The following is a 14334-nucleotide window of genomic DNA, read 5'->3' on the forward strand; positions in this document are numbered from 1 at the left end:
GACAATGAAACTCCTACAAGTACGTAGCTGCAAATACATTTTGTGATTGGTGGAAATATACCTAGTTTTAGAGAGGCAAGTGTTACAAAAAAGTAAAGAATGCTAATGAACTTGGTTTCATTTTGAATATAGGTGATGCTTCAGGAGAGCAATTGATCCTTTTAATGCAGCTAAAGTTACAGTCGGAATAATAGATGTAGGTATTCCAAGCCTCTTAAACACATCTTTCGTGAAGAGAGTAGCGGTACGTCTTGCTCCAACCAGAAGTCCGATTACTTCAAGTTTTTCTAGCTGGTAATTTTGGAGGTAATATGGAATGGTAGAATTGTAGATATTCTTTTTTCCTTATCCACTTCTGCTGGCTGTTCCTCATTCGTTTCGAAACGCACAGTGGGATCAATTATGAATCCAGATCTTGTAGATTCCTTGAAAGCTATTATATCTATGCGACGTGTACTGCCAGTGACGGAGAGACCATATACTTCTTCAAAGGTGTTGTAATCGGCATCTTTAAGGACAGTGGCTATAATTGATCGTACTTGGTGGTCTCTAGCGCTTCGCAGACCTTCGCCGTGCGGACAGGATCCCAGGTCGTGTGCAAGAGTTTCAACCTCGTTGTGGCAATGCCTACAACGATTGTCCTATAGTAACGTCATATTCAGTTGTTTCCTATGCTGAATGTATCTTTCAATTGTTGAATCTCCCTCTCCCCGCCAAGATAACCAGGTCTTCAGCTGCTCGTTCCTTGGAGCATTGTCATCTGCCCAGTCCTCGGCTATTACATGCCATCTGATTACATGCTATCTTTATGCTTAGCCTGTTGTCTGATTAATGCATTTGTGTTTCCTTGTTTTTCAATTCAGTCGCGATCGCACGACCTAGCGCAAACTGTTATCAGCACTCGTAGCCTGAACATCGCACCCGTCTATCGCTTACACCGGCCAGTAGACGCGGCCTGAACCGCCGGCATGGACGTAGTGGGCTGGATGTGTGAGGCTGCCGTCATGTACAGCTACGTGCCCGTGGCGCACCATCTTCTGGACCCCATCATCATACAGACAAGGCGTCAGTATCTGCTCTACTTTTACTGGTAAAGGGTTAAAGATTTCCCCTACTTTTCAGGACAGTGCGTTGCGTGGCCAAGACAGTGAGATAAGTGTTTGAGTTGGGGGGTAGTGGTATGTTGTGTTATCCGGTGGTAACAACAAATAGCCTAATGCCAGTTATGAACTGGAGATACGGTTTCAGACAGCAGAAATCCTAATATCGTTGTGATATAGCTCTTGGGAAAACAAATATCCGTAGGAGGCGATCTTTTATATTGTGATTTCTATTTTAAATATTGTGTGTTGTCGATTTCCATCAGTAGGTACCTACGTCGAATAGTGCTTTTGTTGCGGTGAGTTTCGTCTCTTGAGTTATTTCACACCTGTATAGCGAACTAATTATTTCTTTGACGCGATACATGTGATCTTGTAACGCGCACACTACATTGCTCTTAGTGTCATAGCACAGTGAGCAGGAAGTAGCAAATTGCAATGCAGAATCTGATGATATCTGGTAAAGTTAAACACCTACTGAGGATACTCCCATAACACTTCAGTTAAGACTATATTTGATATCTTTGGAATACGTATATCCACCATGTGAAGGAGGCAGCCGTAGCTATTACTTCAAGATGTAACAGTAGGAATCAACACAAGAAACACAGAGTGTAACCACAGTCCAGTATATACAGCCACGAAACTTGAATTTTGAGGGTACTAGGAACAATAGACTGTGCCGGCACTATTTCGCATTGTCTGTAATGAGGCGATAGTAGCGATCCTAATGGTTAGCAACTGTCTGTGGATGCATATTTCCTACGTATTGAGCTTCGTGACTGTGGTGTAACTAAAATAATTTTACAGATATTTTAGAGGAGACAAAAAAGAAAAAAACGTTCGTTATATACAGATGGCGTGAAACGTTATTTTTTTACTCAAGTAAACACTTTCTTTATTTACGTTGAGAAAAAATTACAAAATTTTGTACAGTGACACCAAAATTTTTTCCTTATATTTTTATTGTATCTTGTTTTTTGACTATACCATGCAGGCTTTGCTTAATGGTAAGTTTTAGTCGTCATGTTAATAGTTTACACTGCATAGATGCAATCAGGATATAGTTAAAAATGCAAGGAAAAAGTTTTTGATGTCACTTTACATTAACTGAAATAGACGTTCCTCGGTGGTTTATTATTTTTTACTATTCGTAATTCTGTTTGTTTCACAATAGCTGTTGTAAGTGGCGGCTAGCGATGTCAGTGTAGGAATGGTAGGGACGCATCATATTTTGGTTCTCACTGGCAAGAGCTTTTGCATATACGAACACATCGTGCAGTGTCAAAATATACCTATAATGCGCTGACATCCCAACACCGTAAGGGTTTATTTTCGTTGATGTACGACTTCCGGTAAAAAACTGACCAGACCATGTGTATTATTTCTTCCTTTCAAGTATTAGATCCTTTGTCCTGTTACGATCACACGTCGAATTTTCAGCCCAACATTTCATTGGACGACCTAGAGATCTCTCCGTTTGGACGATAGTGAAACATGACTTTTGAGGTTCTATTTGTATGAATGCGACCTACAGTGCTTTTCTTTCACACTGCGGCCAGCGCACGGCGGCTCGCACGCCGGCCACAGCAGCTGGGACTCCCACCGAAACAGTTACAATATCCTCGCAGCTGGGACTACTGCCTGCCCGAGCATAAGATTTGCGCATGTTTGTGGCAACAAGAGGTTGGCAACAGTACAACTGAAGCCATTGTCTAGTTTGTTTCGTTCCTGTTCCATGGGTATATAAAGCCATTGTCTAGTTTGTTTCGTTTTTGATCCATGCGTATGTGAAACCATTATCTAGTTTGTTTCGTTCCTGTTCCATGCGTATATGAAGCCATTATCTAGTTTGTTTTGTTCCTGTTCCATGCGTATATGAAGCCATTATCTAGTTTGTTTCGTTCCTGTTCCATGCGTATATGAAGCCATTATCTAGTTTGTTTCGTTCCTGATCCATGCGTATATGAAGCCATTATCTAGTTTGTTTCGTTCCTGTTCCATGCGTATATGAAGCCATTATCTAGTTTGTTTCGTTCCTGTTCCATGCGTATATGAAGCCATTATCTAGTTTGTTTCGTTCCTGTTCCATGCGTATATGAAGCCATTATCTAGTTTGTTTCGTTCCTGTTCCATGCGTATATGAAGCCATTATCTAGTTTGTTTCGTTCCTGATCCATGCGTATATGAAGCCATTATCTAGTTTGTTTCGTTCCTGTTCCATGCGTATATGAAGCCATTATCTAGTTTGTTTCGTTCCTGTTCCATGCGTATATGAAGCCATTATCTAGTTTGTTTCGTTCCTGATCCATGCGTATATGAAGCCATTATCTAGTTTGTTTCGTTCCTGTTCCATGCGTATATGAAGCCATTATCTAGTTTGTTTCGTTCTTGATCCATGCGAATATGAAGCCATTATCTAGTTTTATTCTTTCCCGATCCATGCGTGTGTGAAGCATTGTCTAGTTTGTTTTGTTCCTGTTCCATGCGCATAAATATACGAGTTTTAAGTGCTAATCACGTTGCAATTTTGTTACCAGTGCTTGCGCAGTTTTCCATAATGCCTCGACGCGATTACACATTACCACAGAGGATTTTTATGTACGACACTTATGTGACAATAAACTCTTGTAGGGAAGCTAGAATGCGATTTGAAACACAATTTTCCGGTTTACCTATGCCACACAGAGAAACCAAGACTTGTGAACAAATTAAGGGAAACGGGGTCGATTCGTGATAGAAAGTGAAGAGTAATACGATCCCTATGATTTAACTGTATGCAATTTTGATCTATGGAGGAACTTGAAAAATAAAGTGTATTCAACAAACCCCCATACATTGGAAGAACTAAAAGAAAACATGAGGCGAGAAATTGACTCAATTTCGGATATTGAACTCTCGAGTGTGAATGAAAGTTTCCTGAGAAGACGCCAGAAATGTGTGTATGGAGAAGGACAAGATTTCCATCATCTCTAATGATAAGGTATGTGCTTATTATCATTGTAATTGTAACTGTAACTATGAGAACGTGAAGCGGTAGCGGGGATATTGTAACTGTTTCGGCGGGAGTCCCAGCTGCTGTGGCCGGCGTGCGAGACGCCGTGCGCTGGCCGCAGTGTGAGAGAAAAGCACTGTAAATGATTTATCCATTTCTTCTGATAATATTGTGATGCAATGCAGCCATGTGTATAATGATAATGGAAATATTATATCCGTTTTAGCCTCCTTTACAGTTCTTCTGTTTGTAAAAGTCTTCAGTTACACCCTATATACATTCCGGAAGTATATCGAAGCGTATGTATGTAAATATTTCACCAAATGTTTGAGATCAGAATTAATTACACAAGGAAACCTTTCACAACATTAGATCTATACTCTCTTTCATAGTACAGGGACATCATTTTATTTTTACTTCAATTTTTATTGTACCTGAGTTTTTGAATGTACTTCACTCCCACCCCTTCCACACAGATCCAAGACCGCATATAGTAGCCTTACGGTCATAGTAAACAGTACGTTCCAAAAATATGTTCGCGTTTTCCAGTGACGAAAGAGCTTTCAATATTGAATCATTTTCGCACAGGTGCTGTCGTCCATTTGCCTACGTCGTATACCGGTTTCCCCCACCAGTTTTATTCGCCAGCTAGTGGCTGGGCTGTCTTAGCTCTCTTCTGAAAACATTAATTTCTGTTAGGAATTGGACGTCTACGTAATATCATACAACTGTTTAAAATAACTTAAATAAAAGGGCCTCGTTAAGTAATTAACTGTCACGTAATTACCTCCATTTCTACGACCCTACGACATAACCACTTGGACGGACAGTAGATAGTATGTCTGAGTAATTTTATCTTTTCGGATCGGGCAGAAGTGAAGATTGAATTTACAGTACGTAAGGTACTCTTTTATAGAGTAGGTACAGAATTATTTCAACATGAGTTACTAGCACGAAGAACGAAACTGGTAATTGGGATTAGGTACAATAGTCTATAGTGCGATAATATGCACATTAGAACTGAAGCCTCTGTCGAAATGAACGGCCACCATTTTCAAAAATGTGTTTAAATATCCATATTATGATTATTTTTCAATTTAACTTCATTCTCTATATTGTACGCTAATGTGCTGTAGGCAGTATAATATATACTGCGTAATGAATACGTCCACATGGACAGCTCAGTTCGTGAGTAAAAACACTCATTGTTAATACTGTACTGTATTTTGATTAAACAAAAACCTAATGAAAATTATCAAACTCAAAAGCGCAATATTTCCTAGTTTACGTAAATGGATGAACTACTTTTCTTCCCTCCTATACCTAGTAAAGTGATTTGTTTGTACTGTATATTACGCCAGTATCATCGAACTCCAGTCGTGGAAGGGGTAGCAAACGGCGTTGAGTCAGAGGTATAGGCAAGCTAATATTAAAAATGTTAGTAAAAATAAAATGATGTCCCTGTATATACGGGTAAATGCTGTAAAAAAAAGACGTACGAAACTAAATGAAACTAAATAAAGTATTCCATTGTACTAATGCTGGAGTAATCTTTGCAGTTGAAATTGAAATTGACCCAATTGTAATTATAAATTTAACTTCGTGATAAAAGCATATGTGTACTCGCAAAGCGAAAGGACTTTCGCGTATTTAAAAATTTTACGCTTTCTTTACCATAACAATAGGTTTGTTCATAAACCTTCAAAAGTTAGTTTCCTGCTCATTGAATTTTGCGAAAGTTCACAAATGTTTACTTTTATCCTTTCAAAATTGTGTTGACATTACAAGTTCGTGTACAGTCTTAGAAAAGAGTTCTGTCGCACAGATAATTTATAAGTCCCAGAAAGGAGGCAGTGCGCATGATCAGTGATACAATGAAAGAAAACTAATTATATTACCTCAACTAGTCCTCTGATCGTTCGTACTGCGTCCTCTCTGGAACTTATAAAATATCTGTGCGACAAAACGTTTTTCTAAGACTGTACGTCTTATTCACGATAATGAAGATATAATTTTAATGCAAAATAGTGCACTTGACCATAGTCTATTTATACGCCAGCAAGGCATACGATAAGGAATTTCAAAATGTGTAGTAATTAAAGTGTTACAAGACTTCGAAGAGAGGTTTCTTTCTCTCGATTTGTATTATATTAGTTTATAATACTTCGACAATGTAGAAATACAATGATTTACCGCTAAAACAAATGACTACACCACAACTATGGGAATATTCAGAAAACTTTTCATACAATCACTGCCTCGTTTATTCCTGTTACACTGCTCCTAACATCATGTTTTTATTTTTTATTTTAGTAGGTTATTTTACGACGCTTTATCAACATCTAAGGTTATTTAGCGTCTGAATGCCGGTGAAATGAGTCCGGGGTCTAGCACCGAAAGTTACCCAGCATTTGCTTATATTGGATTGAGGGAAACCCCCAGAAAAAACCTCAACCAGGTAACTTGTCCCGACCGGGAATCGAACCCGGACCACCTGGTTTCGCGGCTAGACGCGCTAACCGTTACTCTACAGGTGTAGACAACATCATGTTATCTAACCAAAATACTTCAAACGTTTGGTGAAACACTATCGCAATAGCAGGATGTATAATTCTTAACAACATGTTATTTGACATTCTGTTAGCTTTATTTTAACAAAGCTTGATGAAACTGGCCCTTGCTCCTTTTATAGAACGGGACTCATCTTCACAAGTCTTACTAGTATGATTCGCAGCACACATCTCATCATATCTGCCAGCTGTCACACGGGCATTGTTGCATTGTCAAGATTGCGCGCCTGTGTCCAGATAAGCGGTACGAAACAGGAAAAGTGTCTATCACTCCAAGGTTGGGTAAGAATGCTGGAAATGTAATAGACGGAAGTTGGCTCTAAAATATGACAGGACTCCTGAGAAGCATACCCATTGACGTGTTGTTTACGGACATAACAAGAAGTGACTGAGATATAAACTCCTTGACGTAATTGCTATTGGTACTTGAACTCACGGTTAATTATAGCCATCGATTTTTCTCCACTTGATAATATCTATAACTACGCTCTGAAGTTGTTCCTATGGTTACTGTTAGCTGGGTGTATGTAGATATAGATATACCTCGAATATGCGGTGCGACCATTTTATTTTCTTACCGCTGAGAGGTAGGCCTACTTACACCCGCAGCTCTGTTGTGAGTTTCCCTTACGCGCGTCATGCTGTGTACCCTGCCTAAAATCAAGACCTGATATGAAAACAAGTTAGTCAAGAACAAACAAATCCCTATGACGATGACTGTTGGGTCTAGCAGTCAGTGCGCGCGAGAATTCCTTTCGTAGTGATCATGTTTTTGGGTGGATGCTTTTCGATTTATTATGTAAGAGTGAGTGTTTATAATTTTCAAGTAGAAACAAACTCTACCGTACAAACGTAAAGAAGGCTTGGAGATAATTTTACACTTGGTAAAGAGCGCAATCTCGTTAGAAAATTTAGAGAGATATTGGAGCGCAGAATGCAAAAAGGGTTAGAAAGGGGCGACATTTTTTTCCGGAAGCCCTGAACGATACAGCTACTTTGTATAGAATGTTTTTATGTTATATTCTTTTAACTTTATTCTTAACATAATAACAGATAATGCTAATAATGAGCAGAGACCGACTCTTAAATACTGAAACTTAATATTCTAACTAGCTATAGTTATAAACTAGCAAGGAATACCCGTACAGCAATTATTTTATTTATGCATGTTTTATAATACTTGAGGAAAATTAACTACGAGTGGAGAAAATCTGTGTTAATGTGCGGAGAGAAATGAACTGTTGCCTGACGCTTAAAATGTAATAATAATAATAATAATAATAATAATAATAATAATAATAATAATAATAATAATGGCTTTATTTAACCTGGCAGAGTTAGGGCCATAGGGCCTTCTTTTGCACTCAACCAGAATTAAAAATTTGCTTACATAGTTTAACATGCAACTGAATCGGATTTAAGTATTTACATACAAATTTACATAATGATATCAAAAGAGGCAGTTGAATAAAAAAAATGCCTAACAGAATCGAAATAAACACAGTGGAATGCATTAAAATGTTGTTAGAATCAAATACGAATCACATGAAATCAGAAGCCGATAATTCAGTAAAATGTACACAATAAAAATAATAATAATAAACACATTGGAATACATATTGGTATTAAATTGCAAGCAAATAGGATTTACATAGGCTAATTAAACCAGAAACCGACGATTGAATAAAATGTACACAATAAGAAAACAATATATACGTGGGTCATTCAATAATTAGTGGCAACATTTGAATTAACAACAAAGAAAACATTTTTGGAACAGTGACATTGTTGCAGTGCTCAGAAGTAATCTCCTCCAACATGAAGAACCCGCCTCCACATCTCAGGGAGACGACGGATGCCATCCACAGCGTCTTGTACTAATCTTCGAACAGACTGCTCTACTGGTGCTATAATTGCCTGTCTGGTTCTAAAGCGAACTTTTGTAAGTGGTAATTTCATTTTCGCGAAAAGGTCAAAATCACATGGGCTCATATCTGGGAAGTATGGAGGATGCTTCAGAATTTCCCAGTTCCATCTGCGAAGTAAATTAACCACAGGGGCAGCTATGTGAGAGCGAATACCATCATGTAGCACAATAGGATGATAATTCAGGAGATCTGGGCGTTTACGGAACACCATCATCATCATCATCTTCATTGGCATTACGGCCCTTATAGTTTAGCCTTAGCCTCCCTCAGAACATCCGACCAATCACCCCTGTCTAATGCTCGTGTTCTCCTTCTTCTAATTCCAGTTTTTGTTAGGTCAGCCTGAACATCATCCAGCCATCTCAATTTTGGTCGTCCGACTTTCCTTCTTCCTACTGGCAATGCATCTAGTAGAGCTTTGGGTGTGCGATTGTTCTCCATCCTTGTTACGTGTCCCAGCCACTCTAACCTTCTGAGTTTTATGTCAACAACAATGTTGTTATCTTTATATAATTCATATAATTCAGCATTTGTTTTAATTCGCCAAAACCCTTGCTCATAAGGTTTACGGAACACGCTGGTTGTAAATGGTATTTCAGAAAGTAACTGTACTATGCACCATTCACACGATTTCCGACAGGAAATGAATGAGTAAGAAGGATTCCGTCAAAATCATAAGTAACAACGGTGTTCTTCCAGCAGTGCTCTTACAGAGTTCACTTGCCGATTACGTTCTGCCAACTCCACGTTTTTTGATGAACATCTTCCCTCCCGCAGCGAAATGCATGCGCCCACCTAGCCACAGTACGATATGGTGAAGTCTCTACCACAAACTTCCAGTAATGCTGTATGGCATTGTCGAGCATTCTTGCCTCTTGCAATCTGAATTTCAATAAAGCATCTTTGTTCGTATTTGCTAAACATTTTAGAGCGCTACAGATAAGTCTACAAATTAAACTCACTACAAATATCTTATAAATGAGATTATTATCTTCATACTCACAGATAACACACATCAGATACTTTTCTTTCTCATTGTTATCAGCTTGCTTCATTTAGCGCTGATAGCGTCACATACAAACATTGTTGCCACTATTTATTGAATGACCGATCTATAGATTGGGATACATGTTGGTATTAAGTGATAAGTAAATACGATTTACATATTAAAGTCATAAACAGAGATTTTAATAAAGAATATACAAAAATGAACACTGCGGTTACGGTAAACATATGTTCATTAAATTAGAAGAAAATACTATTTTCATAATAACATTGTAAAGACAATTGAATTAAGTGCACACAATAAAAATAAAAAACAAAAAATAAAAAATGAACACAGTGGAATACATTGCATTAAATATTTGCAATATATTAGGTCTGGCAACTCATAAGATATTCTTCTGATTTATATTTAAAATAAATCAAAGTTCGGCAGCCCTTGACTTCAGACGGCTGAGAATTCCAGTGACGAGAAGTAGCATCAGTGAAAGAGGAGAAATGCAGAGATATGTGTGAAATTGAATTTCTAGCGTGTTCTCGTGTTGTGGCCGAATATTTTAAGTTATGATGGCGAGAAGGGTGGGGTGTAAGTCAGTTCCCTCCCGCGGCCAATTTCCACAGCCCAATTCCCTCCCGGTCGATTGAAGTCCTAAGATAATAATATCCCCATTCCCTCCCGGCTAAATTTTATTTAGAAATATAAGCAGCTCTCTTCCATCCTGATGACTGTATACGGAGTAATATTATTTTGTGAACGCACTATTATTGATTCTTTTTCTGCATGTGCTGTTCACTTCTAGCGCAATAGTTCTGTGCTTTCTTTGTAGCAGTGTTCACATGTAGTGTTAACATTTGTTATGTGGTTGTATTGGGTTAGTTACTACTACGACTGAGGTAACGAAAATTTTAAATGAAAAGGGAAAGGACTTAATTTTATATACCGCAGACGCGTCGAAAATGCCATCGTGCGCCGAGCCACTGTGTAAGCTGCAACGTGCATAGCACCTATGGAGGGAGGCGGACACCCGAAGGGGAAATAGAACTGTCTGACTTATTAACGGATTTTCATTTTTCTTACATCAAGCACTTAAATAAAATTATATACAGTACAAGGCTACAAACTAATGTTTAGTACGTGTAACGAAGAAAGAAATGAACACGAAAACATAGGACACATTATCACAACCTGAAATTAATTGTCTTCAGAATGTCTCTGCGACAGAGTTTCAAAATCAGGAATTATGTCACTTACTGCCAGTCGTAGTTGATCACGAAGTCGTGATCTAAATTTGATTTTTACTATTTTCATTGTTGAAAATAATTTTTCACAAACGTAAGTTGTAGCGAACATGGCTTCAACAAAGCAAGCGAAAGAACGAAGCTTCAAATATTTATTTTTTGCCAAAGATTTGAAAAGTTCAACATTTGTCAAGTCCTTACATCTAGCTTTCATTTAACATCACATAGTAAATCTGTGAGTTTAAATTGAAGATCTAACAGCATTATTCGTACATCTGCTGAAAAAGGATCGACGTACAGAGATAATAATAATAACAATAACACTTAACCTTTTAATGTTTCATCAGTAACATGTAGTAACTTATAATGCCGTTTTATGTTATACAACCGTTTTCCTCGTAATACTTGTGAACAAATCATACATTTAATATTGTCATCATATTGTCAGCAAAAAAATGCATCCTCCCATCCTACTTGAAACTTTCGTTTTTATATGAGGTAGTCTACATGGTTTCGAGAGAGACATTGCGACGATACGCCACTCGCAGGTCAGAGACAAATACAAATGGAACGGAGTTTACTCCAGTGAGTGAGAGGGTGGGGGTTGTAGGTAGGAAGCAAGGGAAATGCACTGCGAGCCACAATGTGCTCGTGAGTCGCCTTTTCGCCGCGGCTGATATACCGTAATGGATTTGAATTCAGCTTTCGGAAGACATTGCAGAACGGCGTACAAACATGGACATGCATTAAAAAAAAACGTGCAAGTGCTTCATTAAAACTGATCCAAATACTGAAATAATGATTGAACGACAGATTGAGCATAACCATGAATGCGTTATTTCTGGTATCCTGAACCGAGATACAGTATAATTCGGAACTGTGCTAAACGCAAAGCACAGGATATTAATTTGAACTTATGACAGTCTGCAGTTTGTAAGTGGGACGGGAAGTTGTGTTTCCATTTCAAATGGGAGGGAGGGAATTGATCCATAACCTCCGTGAAGTTGATTTCAGATGGGAGGGAATAGACCTATGCCATTTTTCGGGAGGGAATCAGACTACGCTTTTGGAAGGGAATCGGGCAATGTAACTTTCCCCTGTCGTATAATTTGAGCCACGATAATTTATCGAAAGAAGGCGAAATGTGTTCGTAGTAACGGACATTACAAATGAAACGAACACACGCATTATGATCACGTTGCATTTTCTGGGATAAATCTACCCTGAAATCACTGAATAAAGCATCACACTAACGAAATGAGGCATAGGCTAATAAGATTCTGTACAGGCGACTGCTTTAATTTAGTTCGATAGTGGTAAAAAGTAGGCGCCATATATTCAGAAAGTGTGTGTTATTTTTGTAATACAGACTTTTTCGTAATAATTTTCCGAAACTTGAGCTTGTAGTGATAGTACTTGGCGACAAAAAGCTGCGAGAGTTTACAACAATTATAGATAAGATCTAAATATACGTAAATATGTGGGTGACACTGTATAGAAAATAAAGTTCGTGGAAATGAAGCAGCGTCACTAGGGAACTTATAAATTGCCTATTCATTCCAAATATTTTGGCAGCGTGATTCTTCTGCTCAATGTTCAACCTTGCGAAGTGTTGCGCCGGTGTGATAAGATGGTCTAATCTTGAGATAATTTTTTTTATCTCGTGAGAATTCCTAATCGACAGCAGCAACATGGCCGTTATCGCGCGGAACAAATGAAGCTTGCGTTTCCTAGGTAACGCAGATAGCGAATTAATTGCGGTACGTGCCTCCACACACTGATAGAATTTTATAACACCTTTTATTGCTGTTTATTTGGACTCCATCGCATCGCCTCTGTAAACCTTTGTATCTCATTACCGAACACCGTTCTCCATCGTAAAAGTGCTGATAAATGCGACACCGTGGATTACCCCCCAAACTTGTAGGTCTATTCTTTGCAGTAGATCGCTCGCTACTCCACTTCTCTGTTTTATAGACTTTTGAGGATGTCCATAGGAGAGCCAAATGTGTCACAATAAATGCGTTACTTTAAAAGAGCGAATTGAAATCTGGAAAAATGGGAACATGAATGGATCTTGTTTTTCTTCTAAGTGGATTATTTTAATGGAAATAACGATATTAGTCTTGCGTAATTATTCTTAAAGTTAATCTTTACAGTTCTTGAAACGGTACATGCTCCGATATCTAATACATTCGACTTCTTGTCTATATAGATGGCATATGCGCTTCCCAACCAAGTTGTTCGTGGTTCGGCTCCCGGCATGGGCAGTGGAAGAGCTATATTCTTTGTCTATGGGACTGGATGTTTGTCCCTTGTCAGTGTTCTCCTGTGTTGTTTCAGCGGTGGCCAGTGCCATGCTGACCTCACGGCCAGGGAGGCCCGCGATATGTGATGATGCTATCTAGTGCTGGTCGGTTGTAGGTCTACAAGGGATGTCAAATTGAGGAATAAAGAAAACTATACAAAGTATGTAATTATTAAAAGAAAATTAAAATGTGTCATGTTAAATAATAAGATTAGAATTTGTTCTGTGAAAATAGAGGTAACGCTTAATCACGAAATTATTCCATTTCCCAACAGTACTGGATGGATTAACCCTGAAGAGTTACGAATCATCTTAATTTATGACACAACTTATGAGTAGTCACACAAAACTCCAAACGTATTCTGAACGCTTCAAAATTTGTTCCAAGTGTTTATGCATATACAGTGTGTGTGTGTGTGTGTGTGTGTGTGTGTGTGTGTGTGTGTGTGTGTGTGTGTGTGCCGCGTGCGCGTTGATGTGTATGTATACAGATTGTTCCAAATTGATTATATAAAGTTCGTGGGGTAGTAGAGCAGGACATTTGAAGCCGTTTGGGATCGGGAATGCATGTCCACCGGAGCCTCCTCGCAGAGCTACGTCATTGTAAAAGTGCTAACTGCTGCAGGTAGGCAAGTTACTTGAAATTAAAAGGTCCTTTTGGTGCTTGGTAACTGTTTCTGTACAGGAAACAACACTCACGCAATAGTGTAGACGAGAATTAACTACATTTGGGTTGTTGTAGTAGGCAGTGGCGGTCTACTTGAGTCAACTGTAAGGGTAATGCGTCTCCATCGTCTCTTATCCTGAGTTGTAGTCTGTGTTGATAGTGCACATTGAACTCATCACCATTATTGTGATATACCAAAATACGTATGATATTTCCGTGCAGGAATTCTGCATTACCATATGATGAAGTATGGGTGGAGCGGAGAAAAATTCCCTCCGGCACCGGGACTCGAACTCGGGTTTTCAGCTCTACTTGCTGACGCTTTATCCACTAAGCCACACCGGATTCCAGTTCCGATGTCGGATTGAATCCTCTCAGTTTAAGTTTCACCTCTTATTTTCCCTTTAGTGGCCAACCCTCATGCACTGTGTCACAGATGTGTGACAGTGGCACAATGTCCAACATATTATGTGCAGAGGTGCACTCATTATGAGTGACTAAGTGGCCGGGATCCGACGGAATGAA

General features: G+C 38.7%; 1 protein-coding gene across 11 annotated transcripts in view; it reads left to right on the forward strand.

Moving 5' to 3' along the window:
- Window positions 1-14334, forward strand: part of LOC138706305 (atypical protein kinase C-like) — a 789643-nt gene that overhangs the window by 505485 nt on the left and 269824 nt on the right. Inside the window, exon 1 of one of the 11 annotated variants that reach the window (XM_069835428.1) lies at window positions 894-1065. The exons of the other annotated variants lie outside the window; for them this stretch is intronic. Coding sequence (XP_069691529.1) covers window positions 969-1065 — 97 coding nt within the window. The 5' untranslated portion in view covers window positions 894-968. Of the gene's footprint in view, window positions 1-893; window positions 1066-14334 lie in introns of those variants that run through there. 11 annotated transcript variants of the gene reach the window in all.

Source organism: Periplaneta americana, chromosome 9 (genome assembly GCF_040183065.1).
Source record: "Periplaneta americana isolate PAMFEO1 chromosome 9, P.americana_PAMFEO1_priV1, whole genome shotgun sequence".
In the NCBI taxonomy this organism is placed as follows: Eukaryota; Metazoa; Arthropoda; class Insecta; order Blattodea; family Blattidae; genus Periplaneta; species Periplaneta americana.